The 21,613-nt window shown below is 54.7% G+C and overlaps 1 protein-coding gene across 3 annotated transcripts in view; it reads left to right on the top strand.

The window, feature by feature from the left end:
* Positions 1-21,220, top strand: part of TRANK1 (tetratricopeptide repeat and ankyrin repeat containing 1) — an 89,945-nt gene extending 68,725 nt beyond the window's left edge. For all 3 annotated transcript variants that reach the window (XM_037148201.2, XM_037148200.2, XM_037148202.2), the window contains exons 17-24: positions 490-646; positions 3,366-3,454; positions 7,071-7,174; positions 7,282-7,414; positions 11,921-12,066; positions 14,671-17,714; positions 18,550-18,648; positions 19,743-21,220. In XM_037148201.2, coding sequence (XP_037004096.2) covers positions 490-646; positions 3,366-3,454; positions 7,071-7,174; positions 7,282-7,414; positions 11,921-12,066; positions 14,671-17,714; positions 18,550-18,648; positions 19,743-19,843 — 3,873 coding nt within the window. In that variant the 3' untranslated portion in view covers positions 19,844-21,220. The remainder of the gene's footprint in view (positions 1-489; positions 647-3,365; positions 3,455-7,070; positions 7,175-7,281; positions 7,415-11,920; positions 12,067-14,670; positions 17,715-18,549; positions 18,649-19,742) is intronic.
* The last annotated feature ends 393 nt before the right edge of the window (positions 21,221-21,613 follow it).

The following is a 21,613-nucleotide window of genomic DNA, read 5'->3' as shown; positions in this document are numbered from 1 at the left end:
GTCTTGAAACGAGCCTTCTTTAATCGAGGGGCTGTCCCTGTGTCCAGGCCCTGACCGCCCTGTCGCTGCAGTGCCAAGTCACCGGGTAGGGCAAGTGTAGTTGAGCACCACTGTTCTGGCAGGAGCATAGGACTGGTTCCATAAAAAAAAAAACAGTGACAGTCGTTGTGTATGACGTGACCTTTGGCGTAAACTGAGTGGAAGGTGGTGGGACCTTCTCTTTGTAACTTCTGTGAATCTGTAGTTATTTTGCAAGATAAAATTCCCCCCAATTCAAGGGCGGTCCTGAGGGCGTGGCGTGCTCCCGGTGGCAGCCCTGCTCATCCGTGCTGCAGCCACAGGGGGTTCCCCGTGTCTCCCCGGCCGGCACTAGACTTCTCGATGTCTTACTTTCCGTATTTCTCCAAAATCGGAGTAAGCCCGTTGAGGGGTGTCCCTCGTAGCCCCAGCCACAGGGCTCAGGGCCTTTGTCCCCCGTCGCGCCCTCAGCTCCTCAACGGGGAGCTGAAGCAGCTGTACACCGCCATCACTCGGGCTCGAGCCAACCTCTGGATCTTCGACGAGAACCCAGAGAAGCGGGCTCCCGCCTTCAGATACTTCATCAGAGGAGACTTCGTCCAGGTGGTGAAGACAGATGAAAATAAAGGTGAGATCTCATTAAAACCCGTGGGGTAGAAAGCATGTTACTCTCCCCTGTTCTCATGGTCGGGTGGAAAGGGTGCAGTCTTTGAAATCTCTTTCTAATCTTCTGAGAAATGAGTGAGGCGTGCTGGGCAGTGTGGTTGTCATAGGGTCCGAGGGTTAACTCCGTTAGGAAAGGTCTCGTATGTGTCCCATAATAGTGAGGCTCATGGTCAAGGGTTAGAGAAGGAAGGCTCAGCTGGGAGACTGCAAGCTGCTGTGGGCTTCCGGATAGCCAGTTGGGAACAGCGATTGAAATAAAGGACAAGCATACCGTCTGTCCCAGTAATTCCACTGCAGGAATCTAGAGAAACTCACGTATATAAAACCTCAAAGAGACACAAACACGAATGCCCAGCTCAGTCCTGTCTGTGTTATAAGAAACCGAAAAACGACCTACGTGCCCCCACCCCCAGCACAAAACTGTTCCCAGTGGCCCCTCTGGCGCTGGGTGGGATGGGAGGGTGTGGATATATGGGCACCTTTACTTTTCACCTTTTGTGCCATTAGCAATGCTTTCTTTCTTCTTTTATATTTTTATAATTTATAAAGACTAGTTAATTTAAAAAATAGTGTGAAGATCTCCTGATCGGACAACTAGGGCAGAAATAATCAGCCCCTCCTGAAGGGGGGAGTTGTCTTTCTTGTGGGTTAGTGGTTGGGTTGGCCCCTGTGGGTCTTAGTGAATTTCTCCAAGGGCGGGGAGCGCAGGGCTCGGCTGCCGTGCAGGGGTGTTTGCCGGTGTCCCCAGCGTGCTTCAGCCCGTTGCGTGGAGGCTCTTTCTCGTTACAGCCTAGGGCTCAGCCGGGAACCAGGGTTAGGAGTCCCATTCCTGGGCCCCGTCTGTTGTGGTGTAGTGGGACATTCGGAGGCTTGGGGTTACCCTAGGTCTCGTTAGAATTCTCCCCTGTGCCAGCCCAGGACCTTGTTCAGACCCCGCTTTCCTCCCTGGGACCCTCACTTCCTCAACCACAGTGAAAACGAGTGGGCTGGCCTTCCGCGTGCAGTTGCTCTTCATCTTCCCTGTGCGTCTTTTAGTCCCAGAACCTGTTCACGCACCTATGATAAGCGAGCATCACGATAGGCGTTTTTTAAATTCTAAAATGAAAAAGGATTACGATTTCTTTTGTCTTGGTAGCTTGAAAGATACCAGAAGAGTACACTCGTAACTATGTTCTGAGCTGCGCACGGTGAAGTAGTGGAGGGCATCTGTTCCCACTGTGCAAGGGGGCTCGGGGCCGGTGTGGTGACCATGCAGTTTGGGTTTCTTCGCCACGGTGCCGGCAGGGCTCACGGGCCCTCTGCAGAGCAACCGCAGAGCTCCGCTGTGGGGGTGACATGTCACCAGGGCACCAGTAGTGTACGCGGAGCTCGAACAAGGCGCTGTGGAGTCATCTTTGCACGCGGTGCTGGAGGGCATGGCCGAGGGCCCGCAGGGGGTGTTGGGCCGGCAGCCTCCCGTGTGTTTTTGCGCCTTCTCAACACAGCCGGCCTGTCTGCCTTGCTTCCAGTTGATATCCATTGTCCCGAGTATCTCTGACCCCTTCAGCTCAGATTGGTTCTGGTAGCCACTGCCGCTCCTGGACTTGATGAAGCTGTGGCTCGGATCCCGCAGAGAGTGTCACCCACTGCTGGTGGTGCTCGGGGGCGGGGGGGGTGGTGGCCACGCCGGGGAAGGGGAGCCCATGCAGTCGCCGGCAGGCCGGTGAGGACAGCAGGCGGTCTGACAGCAGGCGGTTGTCACCGTCCGTGCCCCCAGCGGCAGCGGCAGACTGCTCACCATGCTGAGGGCGGAGTCTGCACGTTCGGAAGCCCTGGAAAATCCCGTGTCCTGGTCCCGTGTCCTTGCCGGGGGCCCCGAAAGGGAGATTGCTAAAAGCTACTGGCTCTGGACTCTAATTCATAGCCATAGAAAAGGAAGGTAGAGCAACGTTCAAATTTCAAACAGCATCTCTTCTCACCCCGACACTCTCCTCCCAAAAGCCACAACAACCTGGCCCGGTAAGCTGTATCTTTACCGAGTGCTGGGAGGACACCACAGGTGCACTGGTTGGCTAGGGCTGCCCTGCCAAGGCTCCTCAAGCCAGGCAGCTGCCACGGCAGAAGTGTGTTTTCTCATAGTTTTGAAGGCTACAAGTCCAAGGTCAAGCTGTCAGCAGGGTTGGCTTCTTCTGAGCTTGGCTTCTAGATGGCCTGTGCTCTGCGTGAGCCCCTGGGGTCTTTTTGTGTGTGTTAGTCTCCTTTTTTTAAAATAAAAAAAGATTTTATTTATTTATTTTAGAGAGAGAGGAAGGGAGGGAGAAAGAGGCAGAGAAACGTCAATGTGTGGTTGCCTTTCCCATGTGTCCCCTACTGGGGACCTGGCCCACAACCCAGGCACGTGCCCTGACGGAATCAAACCAGCAGCCTTTTGGTTCACAGGCTGGCGCTCAATCCACTGAGCCACACCAGCCAGGGCTAGTCTCCTTGTCTTGTGAGAACACCAGTCAGATCGGATCAGGCTCCACCAGGACAGCCTCGCTTAGGCCCTGTCTCCAAACAGTCACATCCTGAGGTACTAGGCGTTAGGGCTTGGACATTGAACTTGGCTGAGGGTGGGGAGGGGGACAAAATTCACCCCATAACCACAGGTGTGGGTGAACAGAGGCCCAGAGAAGCAAGCGAACCCCTCCTTTTCCTTTTAGACTTGGACGACAGCATGTTCGTGAAGACCTCCACGCCCGCGGAGTGGATCGCGCAAGGGGATTACTACGCCAAACACCAGTGCTGGAAGGTGAGGGCCGGCCGGGGTCAGGCGCGAGGTCTCTCAGTGGGTGGCCTCACGGTTTGCACCGGGACTGGGCGAGGGTCGTGCCGCTTGTGCTGCTTCTTCTGAAACGTCAGGTCGCCCCTTGACGCGGAGAGGTCCCTGCCGCGCTCCTCCCCCCCACCCGCAGCCGTGACCAGCCTTCACGTTGGCTTGGCGCTGCGAAAGCGGAGGTCTTTGCCCGACGGAAGAGCACTTCTAGCTACTTTCCTGGCTGCCTGCTAGGCTTCAGAGCTCCTGCTGCCATCAAAGGACATGTTAAAAGCAGTAACAGATTGGTCGTCTTGTTTGTTTGTTTTAAGTTAATCACCGGCTTTGCTGCCAGTGCGAGTCTGGTGGGCATAGGTTAAGCTTTCCCGCTAGACCGAGCTGCTAATTCCCAGCCACATGCCACCCTAGTGAGCCCGAGCCGCCTTCGTCCGAGAACTGTTATCCCTGGGAGTCCTCTCTGCGTCGTGGGACCCGCTCCCCCATCCCTCGCCCCGCGGTCAGCGTCCACACCCGTTCCGCTCTCGGGCGGGGCACCACGGCGGGTGTGTCTGCCCCATGTAGTGTCAGGGATGTCCTCACCTGAGCCCAGTCTCATTCCGTCTCTCCTTCCCTGGGTCATCGCAGCTCCTCGCAGATGTCCCCCTCGTGGCTGCATGGTGGCGGTGGCAGTGCCAGCCATCTCATTTTCCTCAGCGGCATCCCAGGCCGGAAGGGAAGGAAGGCACTTTCTTCTTATGGGTCTCTTTTTGTTACGAAGTCCCCAGTGGACTTCTCCTTGCATCTCATCGGTCACCACTGGGTCACGTGCCCATGCCTGGCTGTAAGGGGTTCTGGGAGAGCAGTCCCACCTGGCACACAGGTCCTGTCATCAGACAAGAAAGGGCAGAGAGGGTGCTGTGCGTAACTGACCGCCGTGGGCATGGCCGCGCAGAAATGCACGTTCCCTCAAGATTGGACTCCCCCAGGCACCTGGCATCCCCGTGTTTGCAGGAGCGGGCAGTGCTTCCCGAGGGCACCTGGAGCTGAGTGCTGGGCAGAGCACTTTTCCTCCCTGAGCCTCCGCCCTCAGGTCCAGGCCGCTCCTCCAGCCTTCCTGGAAGCGTGCCCACAGCTTCTCTCGGCACTCCCGAGCAAACGTCTGAGACAGCGGTTTCTCTGGAGAGCTTGTCCTGCTGCTCTAACGATCCTTCTTTTCACTGGAAGTTCTCACAGTTGGACCCGAGGGAAGGCACTGGAAGTGATGGGTGCAGTGAAAACGCGCGTCGGAGCTTCCTGGAAGCCACTGCTGCGGGGGTCTTCCCTCCGACGTGCCTGGAGAAGGGGTTCCGGGGGTTCTCTCTTCCCCAGTTCCTTGGAGAATTTTGTTTCCCATGGCAGGGAAAAGGGCCTGAGTCTGCAGCACATAACTCATACCTGGAGTTCACCTTTTTTGCATAACAGACCAGCCCCAAAACTTAGTGGCTTAAAACGAGTCACTAATGGGGCCCATAGTTCTGTGGGCCGGCGAAGCTGGGTCTGGCTGTGGGGTGTAGTGTCAGCCGTGGGACTCGTGTCTGCTTGGCTGCCTGTTGACATGCAGGTTGCTTGGCGGGGTTGGCTGGCTCTTGGCTCGGGTGATGGGGGTGAGTGGGGTTCCTGGATCACAGGCCCTCAGCCTCCAGCCTGCAGCAGGCTCACCTGGGCTTGTTCGCATGATGGCTCAGTGGGGTTCAGAGAGGGGAGCAGAAGCACAAGGCCTCTTGCAACTCGGCCTGGTCCATGGTTGCTTCCACCGTGTTCTGCTGGCCAAGCAAATCACAGCTCAGATCAGAGCAGAGGGGGAAAGGCAGCCTTTCTGATGGGCGAAGGAGCAGAGTTATTCGGTAAAGGGGTGTGGACAGATACAGGGAGAGGTGAAGGACTGTGGCCACCCTGAATCAATCCTTAGGGGTAAGAAAACAGGACTTGTACTGTTGGGTGTGTCTGGGAGGTATTCCCATAACTATGTAGTATTTCTCTGCAGAACCTGACACAGCCCGAAACTTGACTCATGGCCCACCCTTATTGTAACTGCGAAGAAATGTTGAACACTGGGCTATCGTTATAAAACCAAGTTGTTTGTTTGTTCTGGAGAGGACATGGGGGGAGAAGGGAGGGTACTATGGAGAGCAGGTATGCGTAGAAACTGGAAAACTAGGTAAAGTTTTTCCCTTTATTCTTTCAGAACACCTTTGGTGTTACCTGTATGTTGCCCATGGATTTCCAACTCTTTATCCCTTTAAAAATGCCTTTTGAATAGGTGCACCTAAAACCTTTTTGGGGGGAGCCAGCACAGACGAGAATGTTATAAAAATCTTTCTTCTTGCCTGAGTTTGTTTTGGCTCCACTAAAGGACCTCAGGACTCAGGTGGTTTATTCTGTTTTTGGCTGCGTGTCTGCGAGTGTTTCAGAACCACCGTACAAGTGGAAACAGCTCGAGATTCATTCACTCAACAGGTTCCTATTAAGCTAGGGGCCGACGTTGTTGTGGCATGTGATGGGGAGCAAGGCAGGCACACAGAAGAGCGTACCATCCCAGGTGCTGCAGGTGTCGTAGATGAGAGACCTGCTGCCCCCCAGAACCGCCTGTCCTGGGCAGGGAGAGCTGCTTCGAGCAGGGGAGCGTTGAGCTGAGACCTGTGGGAGATGAAGTTACCCAGGCAGAGAGGGGGCAGAAGAACAGTTCAGTCAGAGGAACAGTATGTGCAAAGGCCCTGTGGTGGGAAGGGAGCATGGCACGGACCATGGGAATGAAAGGAGGCCCAGGGGGCTGCAGCCAAGGGCCTGAGGGGGGAGAGGTACCATCCTGTCCCTTGCCCACACTGAGACCCAATTTCTACGTGCCGGTCAGAGGGTCGACTCTCTGCCGCTGTAGCCGGTGCTTGGAGACATGGTGTCAGCTTTCCTGTTTGAGAAAAGGGACAGGATTCTGGGGCAGGGGTCAGGGTGCAGGCAGGCTGCCCTGTGACACTTTTCTGCCCACCTTCTGTTTGGTTTACACAGATCTTCCTGTCCCAAGAATCTGGTCAGTTGTCTTCTGGGATATGTTGTGATACTGTCTCTATCCCTGTTTCTGCTCCCAGTAAGTGCATCGCTGTTCCAGCAACAGCGCTGGTTAGCTGTTGTGGAGTTACCCACCGGAGGGAACCTCTGTGGGGCCCAGAAAAGCCACCGGCGCCTTTGGGCCGGTCGCCGCGTGCCTCCCCCTGAAGTTGCTGCTGCTAGGAGAGAAGGCTGTGACTTCCTCATGCATGGCAGTTGGAAGGTCAACCCAGGGTGTTATCGTGGTGGCCTGTAAAATCTGTATTGTGCACCCTTTCCGTGGCTTCTGGGCACTTCCAGAATGAACCTTTTGCATGAGAAGCATTAGCTGGTAACACCGTTAGGCTTCCTCCTTGGAGGCTGGGGCCCTAGCCCGCCAGCACCTTCCTGCCCCCCAGCTCATGTCGGCTGTGCCGAGACAGCGCTGTGCCGGCGCACACACCGCACACCGAGCGCACGCTCTGACTCCAGTTCTGTTCATCACATCCACTGCCTTCCTTGGCAGGGAGTCAAAACCTTTTGCCTCTTCCAGGTTGCAGCCAAGTGTTACCAAAAAGGAGGTGCCCTTGAGAAGGAGAAACTGGCGCTGGCCCACAACACAGCCCTCAACATGAAGTCCAAGAGAGTCAGCCCCAAGTAAGAGTCTCGGCCGTTTCGGGTTTGCCCTGATGAGATCAGTAGGCACGTGTGGGGCCGTTGGGTCAGCATCCCCCAGAAACGCTGTTTTGTTCCCCTCGTCCCAGGGAGAAGCAGGTGGAGTACTTGGAGCTGGCTAAGACCTACCTGGAGTGCAAGGAGCCAAAGCTGTCCCTGAAGTGTCTGATCTACGCCAAGGAGTTCCAGCTCTCCGCTCAGCTGTGTGAGAGGCTGGGGAAGGTACGGCCTGGCCCGTGGCTGCTCTTGGGAGAACAGGGCTCCCCTCAGGTAGATTGGGGGGCTCAGGGGCCTGCCTCTGCATGCTTCAGAAAGGGGCTCCGGTCCTCCAGAGTGGGAAACGTGGGCCCTGTCGACTCTGTGGTAGCCCTTCTTTCTCCACTCGTGGAAGAATTGAGACAGCTCCGGAGACTCATGGGTTTTCTGTGTGTGTTCAGGTCTATGGGGTGTTTGAGACCTGATATTAGCCACGGAGGCCAAATGTTCAAATCAGAGGGGAGACTAACTTTAGGATATTGCTTCTTTCTCTGTGTTCACAGTCTGGGGTCGGCCTGGGCGCATGGCTTGGCATTTGCGTGGTGGTTTTTCTGTCCCCTGTAATTACTGTAGCTCTGCACCAGCCATTCTGGCAGCCACTAACCACATGTGACTGTTTCATTGAAAACCAAATTCATCGAAATGTAAGAAAATGAAAAATTAGTTTCCTGGGCTCATTGTTACAGAACATTCCACTCTCGCAGAAAGCTCCGTGGGGTGGAGCTGCTGGCCTAGAGCACAGAGACTCAGGGTGGGCAGCAGGCAGGCGGGTGGGGGCCGCACGCTGTCACTGGTCTGCAAGAAGATGAACACAGAAGTTGAAAGTGAGCAGTTCTTATAGCCATTGAGCATCTCTGTGATGGCCACCTGGTGATAATTTTCTTAGTGATCATTTTTATTATCATTGACGTACATTGTATTAGTTTTAGGTGCACAGCATAGTGATTTGATACATTATGTATTGTGAGATGGTCACTACAATGAGTTTAATGTCATTGCCACACACGGCTACAATGTTTTTCTTGTGATGAGAACTTTCAGGATTCCTTCTCTTAGCAGCTTTCAAATACGCAGGGACTTTTAAGAGTATATAGTCCCTGTGCTGGACTTTATGCGACTCATTTTAATGTATCAGCTGTGACGGACTGGATGTGTAAAACCGCCTGGTCCTTGCCCACAGGGGGTCTCGGGCTGTGTTCCTCAGCGCCCAGCTGTGGCTGCTGCGTTTCCTGGTGGGCGGTGGGTTTCCACGTCTCCGTGTGAAATGTAGTCACTCCTGGATCCTCGGAGCATCGGGCATCGGGTGGGGTGGGGTGGGACCCACTGGGAAGTCTGAAGGGTGGCCCCGATGCTGCCTGCCCCGCCCCGTGTTTTTTGGGGATATGACTGCTTGGGGTGTGGGAGGTGGAGATGGGATAGAGATCTCAGTGTGGGTGGAAGTTTTGGGTCCTATGATTCCAGCACCTAGAACAGTGCCAATCATTTCCTTGGTCCCCCACCTTCCAGTCTCTCATGCCACCCGCTGGGCCTCCAGCAGGGACAACTATAGGCCTAAGCCCATTGCTTTCCTCTTTTTGCCTCCCAGTGCCTGTCAGGACTGCCAGAGACCCCGTCCTTGTCTGCTCACCCTGCCTCCCCTGGCCTGTCAGGCTCTGCCTCTGAAAGGGGGGAGCAGGGCGGGGGGGGGGGCGGCTGGGTGTGAGCCCCGGAGGCCGTGAGCACGCCCACGTCCCCTTCTCCAGGACTCAGTGCCTCCAGTGTGTGGAGGCCAGCTCTTCCCTCCAACTTCCACAGGCCTGACCAGTACCTTGTGGGAGCTCCAAGCCCCACCCAGGAAAGAATCTGGTTTTTTTTCCTCAGGCCCCTCCCTGGAAGGGGATTCAACCCTCGGCCAGCTTCAGGCCTCTTGGGGTCATCCCCTCAAACCGACCAAGCAGCCTGGCTCCCGTGGACCAGCTTGGCGAAAATCCAGAAGCCCAACGTCCCCCCTCTGCCCAGCCTCGGCCTGCGTGCTGCCTGCAGGAGGGAGCGAGGGAGGGCGAGGTTTCCTTCCAGGGATCCCTGGCCTTGTCTGCTTCCTCTCTCTCCAGAGAGCAGCACTGGTTTCCCTGGAAACCTCTCAAAGCCCCTGCTCTGCTTGGCGCAGGGACCTCTCCACGGAACAGAGCTGGCCTCGCGGGAAGCTGCCTCTTACTGCCACCCCTCTTCTCTCTCCACCTGGGTGCACGCTTGGCACCTCACGGGGCCTCACCCACACTCGGGAGTTTTCTCCTGAGTAATCAGCTTCGTCAAGGAGGGGAAAGGAGACCGGGTGGTTACTTACCTGCGCTGGCTGTGGGGTTTTCGTGATGTGCCAAGACGGGCCCCAGAGCTCCCCTGTCCGTGAGCTCTCTGGACACAGGAACCTCACACCTGAGTCTTTTGCATGTGTCGGCCCTTCGTGTAGCTTGTGTTGTTAGATAAAACCCAGCTAAGGTCTATCAGAGAGACCTCAGGTGCAGCGAGCAGAGCTATGAAGTTAAATATTCAACATGTCCAGGGACCCCTGCCAGTGCCTGGCGCTCTGGGTGCTCAGCGAGCAGGAGGCAGGAGAGCGGGGCCTCCTCCCCTGGGGAGCTGCCCTTTCTGATGCGGGAGGGAGGCGGTGGATGTGCCCGTGGCACACGGACACAGCATCAGCAGGGACGGGGCTGGGAGAGAGGGCGGAGGGGGGTTGGGCGTTGCCACCTTAGACCAGGGCAGTCGGCGGGGGGGTGAGGGGGTCTCTGACTTTTGACCAGAGACTGGGAGAACAACTGCTGGAGGGCACAGCAGGCCAAGGACCCCTGCGGTCAATGGGCCACAAGGTGGGGGCAGGGGGGCAAGTTTAAAGGACAGCCAAGAAGCCGTCTGGCTGGAGCAGAGTGAGAGAGTGAGTCGGGTAGAAATGGTCAGGTGAGCAGGGGCGGGGCTGGCACAAGTCAGGCAGGGCCTGCGGGTCCCTGGTCGGGGCTGGAGTTGGTTCGCTTGTTGTGGGCAGCCAGCGGGAGGTTTGGATTGGAGGGCTGACAGGAAGCTCATTATTCGGATGCTCTGGCAAGGGGTCTGTGGGCAGCAGGAGTAGAAGCAGAAATACCAGGAGAGTCTCGTGGGTGCTGAGGCCAAGATACGTGGCTTGGGTGGCCAGGGTGGTGCTCGGGGTGGTGGGAAGGGGCAGGACCTGGGAGATGCTGGGAGAGCCAGGTACGCAGGGCTAACCGGTGGGAAGGCTGAGAGGGAGCGGTGTGCAGCGCACTCTTCTATTCACAGCAAACCCACCAGTGAACGTGGTACGAGGCCACCCGCTGTGTTCCGTTCTGTTCACCCTCTTCCCCTTGACCCCTAGTGTCTATTCCCCTTCTCACTGGCAGCCACCCCGGTGCAGGCAGTACCTGTCCCCGTGTGCAGGCATGCTGGAGAGTACATAGTAGCCTTTTCTGTACACGTCTCGTCTTCTAAGCTTATCCAAGTAGCTCTGTTCTGTTCTTCACTCTTTCCACCTCTTGCTACAGTGTTATGTCTGGCCAGGCTTCTGACCCCTGACGGTGTCCCCTGTGGGCATCGATGGCACCTGATTGCCATTTCCCCAGTGGTGGGCATCCGAATCTCCACCGAGTCCTGGCTGCCACGCAGCACCCTGGTGCAGCGCGCCCGCTCCGGTCCTGCACCAGACTGAGAGGTGTGGTGTGGGATGTGGGCTTGCGGGCACCTGGGATGCACATGCTTAACATCACGAGTGAACGTGGCAGCTTTCCAGGAAGGTGAGGCTACTTCGGGCCCAGGGTTCCACGTGCCCCACAGTCTGGGTACCGACTTTCCTGTTTTTGAAAGTCCGATGGATGGATCTCACTGTGCTTTTAATGTGCATTTCTCTGATGATCGGTGAGGTTGTGCGTCTTCATTTGTTCGTCATTTAAGTTCCTCCTGCAGTGAACTTCCCATTTCTATCCTTGATGGGGTGCTCTTTGGTGTGTTCATCTGTGTGTGCCTGTGTGTGCCTGTGTGTGTCTCTGTGTGTGTGTGTGTGGTTGCAGGAACCCACTTTACGTTCTAGACCTGCCTGGTCCAGCACAGTAGCCACTAGCCACGTGTGGCAAGCAAAATGAATTCCAATGAAACGGAATAAAAAAATCAGTTCCTTGGGTTGCAGTGGCCACACGTCATGTGCTCGCTCTTTGCACATGGCGAGCGGGGGCTGCCAGAGCAGAGAGCACAGAAATGGGGCTTTTCTGACTCCACGGACGTGCCCGTTGGACGGTGCAGCCCCAGACGCTGACGTTCGTCTTCGCTCTGGTGACTGACGCCCACGTGTCCTTTGTTGGGCAGTTTCAATGTCATCAAACTCCCCTGTTTCTGCCCTGAAGTTCGTTTACTTGAAGACCTTCTGTGCCTCCCAAGTCACGACATAGTCTCACACACTTTCCTCCGATGCCTTTCACATTTAGAGCTTTAACCCAGCTGGAGCTTACACTGGTGTGTGGTGTGTGGTGTGAGGCGGGACTTAACTTCATTTTTCTCCCTAGAAAGAACTCCTCTTCCTCACCTTCCTTATGTTTTAGTGCTTTTCACCGGATTCTAACAAACAGCAAGGCACGTGCCCACCCTCTTTAGTATCGACGGTGTTGGTTCGTTCTGAAGACTCAGACTTACGTCCCGAATTTTACTCCGTCTTAGATAAGAGATGCCGCCTATTTCTATAAGCGGAGCCAGTGCTACCAGGATGCTTTCAGATGCTTCGAGCAGATTCAGGAATTCGATCTCGCACTGAAAATGTACTGTCAAGAGGAGCTCTATGAAGAAGCCGCCATTGCCATGGAAAAGTAGGTGCTTTTCTTCCCTCCCTCCCTGCCCCCGCCCTGTGGGGGCGGCCTTCCCTGGGTGCTGTTACCCTGTGCTTCCATAGTGGCCTCACCACGTCCCCCTCTCCCACTGGAGTGGTGGCCTCGATGCGGGGGCAGGAGCTCCGGGAGAGCAGGACTCTGTTCTGCGCTCCCTGTGTGAGCTCTGACGGTGTCATGAAGCAGAGGGCCCGAAGAAGATGTCACGGGTGTGTCTGTGAAACCCACAGCCATTTTGTGCTTAGTGACGGTTCTGCCGTCTCACCTTTAACCGCTGAGTTGACCGTTTTGCCAATGGGTGGTTCCATGAAGGTAAGGACACTAGTGGGCAGTCAGGATCTTGCTTCATTGGGATCACTGGCAGATGCTCAGCCATGCACACGCACATGCGTGTGCGTGACACATGTGTGCACGTACCCTCAGTTGTCCGGTGCATCCGTTTCCTACATGACCCAGTGGAGGCCTCCTCGAGCCTCTGGCCTGGTTGACGTTCCAAAGGGAAGTGGAGATGGGAGGGGCTCCAGGCTGGCCAGGGGCCTAGAAGCCGCGCCTGGTCGGCGCCCCCAGAGGTCTGGCGGCGAGAGGCAGCTGGGATCCGTACCCGCCGTTCCGCGTTTCTGCTCGGCAGGGATTTGTGTCCCTTCTCGGTTCCGGAGACAACAGGCTACGGGTCGGTTCTCTACCTTTTTTACTTTGTAGCAAATTATGCATGTGACGAAATGAACATAATGGATCTTCAAACTTTAGACTTTCATTTTTAAGTTTGCTTTTATTAAAGTATAGCCAATATTCAAAAACAGGTGCACATGATTTTCAGCACAAACGCACTTGCATAGCCAGCACCTAGATAAAGACATCGAGTTCTACTTTTGGAAATGGAAAAGCAGGCCTCTGGTGCCGTGGCTGGTAGCGGGGCACATCCCTTTACGCAGGCCTTCGATTCCCTTATGAACACGACCTACAACACAGGTGTGTGTGGGCCACGCAGAGTGCCATGACGAACTGCCGTAGATCGGGCAGCTTCAACAAAAGAAATATGAGGCTGGAAGTCCAAGATCAAGGCTCTGGCCAAATGGGTCACTGATAAGAGCTCCCTTCCTGGCTTGTAAATAACTGCCTTCTCATCGTCCTAAGGTGCCTTTTCTTTGGTGCTTAGCCAAGCAGGCAGGGGGGCAGGGGAGTGCACTCAGCCTGCTGCTGTATCTCCTCCCATAGGGACAGAATCCTATCAGATCAGGACTCCATCCTTATGACCCCATTCAGTCTTCATTACTTGCTTGGAGGGCTTGTCTCCAAATACAACCACACAGGGGGTTCTGGCTTCCACGCAGGAATTTGCAGGGACACGAACTATCAGTCCATAACAGGTGCCAGCTGTGACATTTATCAGGTACCCCCTTATCAGGGTGCCGTGCAGCAGTGCTGTGAGTGATGGCCCAGGCCGAGTCCCTTATAAGTTCATAAGACAAAACGGACAGAGAGTTGCTTTTTTATACTTTCAACTATTCGTTTAACCTTCTGTTCTCATTTTTGCAGAGGAGCATTGAATAATCATAGATTTCCCCCTGCAATGTGTTTTTCCAGTTTCCCATGACCGTGTTTCTTTCCATCAGCTTTATTGGGTCCACAGCTGAGTTTTTAGTGATGGGCGGAGTGCAGATCTAAGGGTTGTCTGCATGGCTGGGTGCGCCTGAGTGTCCTTGGAACACCGGGCACTCTGGGTATGGAGTTCAGTTGCTCGATGGCCTGCTTCAGAACACACAGGACGTTTGAGGCTTGAAAAGAAGATACCTAGACAGTTCCTTCCACTTGCTAAAAACACTCCTGACCCCTTCAGCCAGTGCTGTCGTGAGCACTTCCACCCCTTCCCGGGGGGCCCGTGACACTAGGAACCTGATTTTTGCAGGGAAACCCAGGGCGTCGAGAGGTCCCTGGGCGCATCTCTGGTCATGAGGAAGTATTTTGTCCTAGGGGAGTTCAAAAGTAAGTATGTTTTATTGGATTGTTCCGATGCTTTGACAATTGGCAGTGTGGGATATACACTAGCTGTGATCAGCAGAGTAAGAGGGAGCTTCATCAATCTCGCACTAATTCAGCCCCACGCAGACCTGACAAAGAGAGACAGCGCGGGCTGAATGATCAGAGGAAGACTAATGTGACCGCTGGTGCCTGCAGCCCCATCTGCACCCTCTGTCATGAGCACACATCACACCGAACAGGGCTGTGTACCAAAGGGTGATCGTGCCTTCACGAAAGTTGAAGGGCTTTATTTATCAAGCAGTTTTGGCCATGCATCATTTTTGCCCCAGAGACTGACTTTCAAACTTCCTTCTTGCTTGCCTGAGTTGCAACTCTTGCTATATTTCTCTAATTAAACACTCTTGTGCTCAGTTCCTTTGGAAAATAAAGAATTCATGTTATCATTGCAAAATGAGGCATTTATAAAGAAGCTGCATAAGTTGAGGTCCTATTTTGCATAAATGTCTACATGTGGGAATTTTATTTAAGTTGCTTTATGCTGTATTTAGGAGGGATTGTTCTGTCAGTGGGGCGATGAGTTATCATTCGGGTCATCTGTCATTGCAGGTATGAGGAAATGCTAAGGGCCAAGACCCATCCTGTAGCCAAGCTCTCCTATTCAGCCAGTCAGTTTTACTTGGAGGCTGCAGCGAAGTACCTGAGTGCCAATAAGATCAAGGAGATGATGGCTGTCCTCTCAAAGATAGACATAGACGACCAGCTGGTGTTCCTGAAGTCTCGGAAGCGACTAGCAGAAGCCGCTGACCTGCTGAACAGGGAAGGTCGGAGGGAGGAGGCTGCCTTGCTGATGAAGCAACATGGCTGCCTCCTGGAGGCTGCCCGGCTCACTGAGGACAAGAACTTCCAGGCCTCGTGTCTGCTGGAGGCTGCCCGCCTCAATGTGGCCAGGGATTTGGATGTAGAACATACCACGGTCATTCTGGAAGAAGCCCTGGAACTCTGCCATCAAACCAGCCAGCTGTCTGGCATCGCCGAGGCCCAGTTTCTGCTGGGGGTGATTCTGAAAGACTTTCAGAAGCTCAAGGATGCCTTCTTTAGGTTTGACGCTCTCAATCACTCGGCTGGCATGGTGGAAGCCCTCTACGAAGCCACCAGCCACTGTGAGGCTGACCCTCAGAAAGTTCTGGCCCTGGCTTCAGGGGGCTTGGTGGTCCTCCTCAATTTGGTCAAGGCCCTCGAAAGAGTAACCAACAATGCCGAGAAGGATATGGTCAAATCTTGCTTTGAGTTTTTTGGGATTTTGCAAGTGGATGCCAAGTATTGCCAGATAGCTGAGAACGACCCTGGACCCATATTAAAAATAATTATTGACCTGGACTTGAACTTGAGAGAGAAGAAGACAAAAGACCATTTCATAATAATGACCAACCAAGTGAAACTAGCCCTAAACAAACACCTCTTGAACAGGCTGTGCCAGATCACGCAGAACCTGCTTGGGAAGACCTACCCGGGCATCTGCGGAAGGTTTATCGTGGGCTTAGAATGTAACGATGAAAACTGCGAAGATTACCACAGACCCCTGAGGCGTTGTGAGGCCAAGTGTCTGGTTCAGTCAAAAATGCACCAGGTCGCAATCAATGGACTGCTTTTGGAAGCCAAGAAAGTCTTCCCTAAACTCTCAGCTGAAGAACTTGAAGGGATCGATAGTATCTTGTCTGCAGATGTGTACAGCCATTGCAAATCCTTCCTGAATGTCCTCTTCCCTAAGCATTTCCATCAGCGAGTGTTGTTGGAAAACCCCGTGGCATGGAAAGAAATCTTCAAACCAGTTTACAAGTCCTTCCGACCCTACAGGTTTGCCCTGAAAGAGTACATCTGTTTCCTGTTTCAAAACGAAAGGGCGCGCAGCCGCCGGGAGTCGACAGACCTGTGGCTGAGAGCCATGCAGGCGTTCCTGCTCTCCTCCAACTACCCGGAGGAGTTTGAGAAGCTGCTGCACCAGGAGGAAGACAACTACCATAAGGAACTGAAAGCTCTCGAGTCTGAAAAAGAGGAAAGGGGCAGGGGGCGAGGCAGCAGGGGGAAAGGAGTAGAAGGGAAATTCGGCATGCTGGCACCCAACAAGGATGACGAGAACACTGAGAAGACTCACGTGTGCTTCATCCGGCTGCTGGAGAACTGCATCAACCAGTTCTACGTGTACAGGAACCCAGAGAACTTCAAGAGGTTCTTTTTCCGTTTCATGAACGTCCTCGTCAGGAGGTGTAAAGAGCCGCTCATCCCCAGCATTGGAAACACGGTGGCCCTGTTGGAGTTCCAGTTCGTGCACTGCGGGGTAGTCCTGGCCCGCCTCCGGAAGAACGCCATCCTGTGCCTCCCCAAGAGCTACATCGCGCTCTTGCACTACTGGGAGTTTCTGTTCAGCAAGAAGGACAAGGAGCTCTGGGGCGTGTTCTCCATCATTCAGGAATACAAGCCGAAGGATGTGACGAGAGCCATTCAGGATTTCCGGTTCCACCTGTCCTACCTCGTCAAGGTGCTATGCGGCTCTGAGAATGTGCACTTCAATGTCCTGCTCGATGCCTTTGAGGACATAGACTATGTGGTCTCCGGCGAGGCGGAGCGGACCCTGGTGCTGTGCCTGGTGATGCTGGTGAATGCCGAGGAGGTCCTGCTGTCGTTCTGCAAACCTCTCCTGTATAGCCACTTCCAGGGGATTGAGACAAAGCTGCAGGTGATGAGCCTGGAGCACCCGGACCAGGTTCCCGAGAGGCTCCGGAAAGTGGTGAAGCGGGTGTTGGTGGCGGCTGACGTGAAGTCTGTGGCTGAGGCGCTGCAGGACCTGCTCTTAGAGCGGGACGAGGAGTTCCTGATGGACTGCCACTGGTGGTGGGACAGTGGGCACACCAAAGGGGTCCATGGCCTCTATCACGAGGAGGTCAAGCTCAACCGCCTGCTCCGTGTGGCCCTCGTAGACTACTTTTCTGACCCAGAGTGTGAGTTTGGCCAGGGCGAGACAGAGGAACTGGCCTCAGATGACCGAGACCACCTCCTCGCCACCATCCTGTCCCAGAAGCAGTGGAAGGCTTCCATCCAGCGGAAGCTGAGGCGAGCGTGCCTGGTGGTGTCCCTGTGCATCACCTGGAGAAGGAGAGTGAGTGCCCAGGTGGGGTGCTCCGTGGAGGAGGCCGGGGAGCCTGGGACCGGGATCTTCAAAAAGGCTGACGTCGACAGGACCCAGTGTGACCTGTGTGGAGTGAAGTTCATTCAAGGCCCTGAGAACTATTTCAGCCCCAGTGAAGCCTTTGAGGGAGAGACCTCGGAGGCTGTGGCCATTCCCGGGGCTGAGCTGGACGACGAGGAAGATCAGGAGAGGAACAGCGAGTCTTATGAGCATCACGTCCTCCTGGAAGGGCACCAGAGGCAGCAAATGGCCTACCAGAAGTACTTCAAATTTTTCCAGGAGCAGGTGGACCCGGCCGTTGCCGCGGGCAGGCTGGTGGTGCAGGACATCGAGCAGAGCGTCCGGATTCGCAGCCACCGGGGCCCCAAAGAGCACAGCCACATGCTGCAGCGGAAGGTGCAGGAGAACATCAGGAAGGTCTCGGACACGGTGGAGGACCTCTACAGGCAGAAGGCCTGGGCTGGTGGTAAGGGGGCCCGGGAAGTGGGGCTCAGCGGGCGGCAGAGCCTGGGCTGGAGAACACAGGTCAGAGTTCAGTCCTGTGACTTTTGAAGTCTGACTCGGGGTGATAGAACTTGGCATCTGCAGAAATACACGCAAGGACTGTGTGTTCTCAAATCAGAGCAAAGCCCCGTTCAAACGTCCCGACTGCCTTGAGCCGGGATGGTTCCCCTGGCCACATAGACAAGAAAAGGGCTTGCCAACTAGTTCTGTGGAGATGGTACAGGGAGAGTGTTGAAAGTCTCCAGGAGACTCTCTGAGCTTCTGATTCATTCGGGGAGCATTCCTTGAGCGCCCACTCTGCACTAAGATCTGGAGGTGCATAGCTGGTCTCTTCCTTGGAGGAGGGACCTCAAACCAGACCCAGTGAGCTGTTAATGCTAAGAATTCTAACGTGGTCTTTGAGTCAGATTTCCTCTGACTTCCTTATGAGCAGCTTCTTAGCGACACTCAGCAGAAGTTATGTTACATATAAAATTAGTGAGATCGCGTATTTCAGAATCGTTCTGTAATTCAGACACTGCCACTTGAGGTTTAGTGATGCTTTGAGCAAAGTATCCATGAAAGGCTTGCTCTTGGCAGGCTCTGCAGACACACGGGCACGGCATCGGACTAGAATTTCGTTGTGGTCTGTGCTCCTGGCCGCAGAGGGCGGCTGTGGGTCCTCACCCTGTTATCCTCCTTGGGGCAGGCGTAGACACAAGGTCTTGGGAGGTGGAGGCTTTGGCTCTAGTCCTGGGTGTTCGAGGCCCCAGGGCGGCCCCTTCGCTCAGAGTCCTCACGGTCTTCGGTTCCCACAGCGGAGCAGGTGATGGCCCAGCTCATCAGCGTTCTGATCCCCTTGGTTGAGGAGGCGAGGGAGTGGCTGAAGAAAACAGAACTCGACCTAAAGGAGGACGGTAAGGGGTCCTTTATCCTAGGACGGTGCTCTGGGTCCTGTGGTTCTCCGTGCTGATGACTGTCAGGCCAGAGTGAAGGGGGGCTGCCTGTGATGTCAGTAGTGACCACCCCCTGTCTCAGGGCATCGCCCTGCAGAGCCAGATCACAACCACACGGTATCCTTGTTTCTCCGTCGGGCTGGGAGGGCGTCCTTCTGGGCGCAGTTCAGCTGCTTTTTCATAAAACCTCTTTTGCCACTCAAGAGCCGTTATCAGTGATGTTCCGTCACGACTCGTGCTCAAAGCAGTGACCCCCAAGGATATACCAAGTATTGCAAAGCCCTTTCCTGACAAATGGGGTGGCACGTAACCTAATGATTATTGGCTGAGTTTTTAGTGAGTATCAGTATGGTTCTGGGCTTGGGGATATACAACAAACGAGTTTGTGAACACAACAAAGTCACTGGGGCTCGTGCAGAATGACTCGGGTTTCTCTCCCGGCAGAATTACCCTGCCAAGTTCTGGTTGTGCTGCAAAGGCCTCTCTCTTGTCCGTTGCAGCTGCTGCCCCCTCCCTGCCTGACGCCGCTCCTTCTTACTCAAAGTATTTGCCTCACCCCACGTTGCCCTCCTGTGAATCCTTTTAACCCAAACGCCACTGGGAAATCTCAGCCCCAGAGCTGGGGAAAATCAGAGGGGACTTGGCCCAACTGTCTGTGCCAATAAAAAATCCAGGGCTATGATTTCTTTTTTAAGCGTTTCAAAAGGAAGGTAACTGATAGATTAGCTCACATCTGTGGCTGAGTTTACGTTTTGTTTGATTTCTTTCCTTTAAAGGGCCTCTGATAAAGGGCCAGAGGAGCCAGCCTGTAGGAGAAGTTAATTCTAGAGGAGAAGGTTGACTCTGGGTTTGGCTTGTCCTGGGGAGCAGATTCAGTACTCGGAGAAAAATTCTCACTCTCGGGCCCCTGGTGGAAGGATGACCTTTTCCCCTTTAATTTAAAGTAACAATTACAGAGACATTCCGTTTCACTAGGATGTGATATTTTGCACTGGAGTGGGGGGGAAAATCACCACTTTACATGTCGTTTCTTTATTTGTTCGCTTCTCAAATAGGTATCGGTCAGGAAGACGACTATGAAAATGAAGTTGAGGACTTTTTTGAGCTCTGTCCCAGAAGTCGTCCGCGGAAATGTGGAAAGCAAAGAAAATACTAAGGTCCGCACAGCTGCCGCCACCTAAACCTTCAGGACATTCCATCCTGACTCCGAATTCTGAGAGCTGGGGCAGAAGAGAAAACAATGCCAATTAGCATAGAAACATAGGGGAGTCTAGGCCCCCCTTTGCTTTAGTTCTGGTTCCTTCTCTTTCCCTGGTGGCCGAGGATCTGCTCACCCCTCAGAGCAGGGTCTTCTTGTGCTTTCCCAGTTCAAGTCCAGAGGTGTCAGTTCCCCTGACACTCGATACATGAGAGCTGTCGTCGCTGTGGGTGACCTTGGGACTCCTCACCGCAAAGCCCCCAAGTTCTCTGGCCCGAAACCTTCAGGACATGTGTCCGAGGAGGGATGCCCCTCATCACAGAGGGGCTGCTGCCCTGGGCCAGGAGATGCCCTCTTGTGTTCGCTCATCTCCTTCCGCACGGCTGCACCAAGAGCCTGTGTGCCTGGGACCGTGTCCTGCCGCCGGCCCCCCTGATGCCCAGCCCCACTCTGGTCGTCTCTGAGCCTACTCATAGCACAGTGTGTTTCATTATACACATTAGTCTCTTCTCTCTGTGGCACCTTTTCTGCCCTCCTTCCCCCCGCCCCACCCCCGCCACCACTATCCTCAGCTACCTGTGCCAGTCACAGTGAGACTACCTCAGAATGTAGTCAAGAATCCCGTCCCCCAGGGTCCTTTGGGGGCCTCCCGCAGGACCTCCCCCCGAGGAGGACAGCCTGGGGGATGTTGCTGGGGGCTTCCCAGCCTGCCTCACCAGGGTGGTCCTAACTCTGCCTTGGCGATGGTACAGACATTTCCAAGTGTCTTGTATGTAGCTTTGTGTGTCTAGTCTTCTCGGTCCTCCCTGACAAGTTTGTCATCCCGGCTTAGGTTGACATTCAGACGAGTTTTCTCCCGTTGAGCTCACCAGGGTGGGACAGGGACCTGCAGCAGAGCAGGCTGGGGACAAGTGGACAGAGGAGGAGCCAGGCGTTCAGTGCCAATCCGTAGGGACACGGCTGTGAATCATTGCCTGGGGCTGGTAGGCGCCTGAGGGGAGGGGAGGGCTGGGTCTCTCTGCAGGAGGCTGCTGCCTTCTGCCCCCCCACCATTTCCCCAGCCCCTCCGCGCAGCCCAGGTGAAAGGTCAGGTTCCCCGGCCCCCCACTGTCTGCCGTCCCAACAGAACCCACTTTCCCCACGTGTTGCTGCTGCTTGTGCTGCTCCTTGTGTTCACTGTCTTTCTAGATGGCTCTGTTTCTTAGAAATGTTTGTTTCTAATTTTTATTAGTTATATTTCCAGTTTTTACTCCAGGTTTTTTTTAATGAACTTCACTTGCCAGAAAAAAAGAAACAAACAAACAAAAAAACAATCAAATCTTGCTGTATGATCACCTTTTTATAAAGTTAAATCATTTCTCTTACGAGCCGCTGTCCGTTTGTTTATTTCCAGGCTCCACTCAGAGAGTAAAGGGGTAAGTCTTGGGGCAGGTCTTTCTGGTCAGCAGGTCGATGCTGACTGGGACCGAGCTTGCTGGGTCCCTGAAGTGAACAGGGACCGAGGGAAGCACAGCCCGGGCCTTGGACCTGGTTGCAGTGGCTCTTTCCCCCCTAGACGCTCCTGGGTACGCGGGGTGCAGACTGTGCAGTTTCGTCAGAGCCGTCTGTGGGGACCACCCCTAACAGGAATGCTGTCCTGGGAGGCAAGGGACCTGGAGTCTAACGCCCGTCCTGCCCCCAGCGAGCCCTGTAACCCGGGGTGGGTCACATCCATCGACACTCCCTGTG

This window comes from Artibeus jamaicensis, unplaced genomic scaffold, assembly GCF_021234435.1.
Source record: "Artibeus jamaicensis isolate MK-2021 breed Jamaican fruit bat unplaced genomic scaffold, CSHL_Jam_final contig_519, whole genome shotgun sequence".
Taxonomy (NCBI): Eukaryota; Metazoa; Chordata; class Mammalia; order Chiroptera; family Phyllostomidae; genus Artibeus; species Artibeus jamaicensis.
Note: the sequence above shows the minus strand (reverse complement) of the source record. Positions and strands in the feature narration are given on the sequence as shown.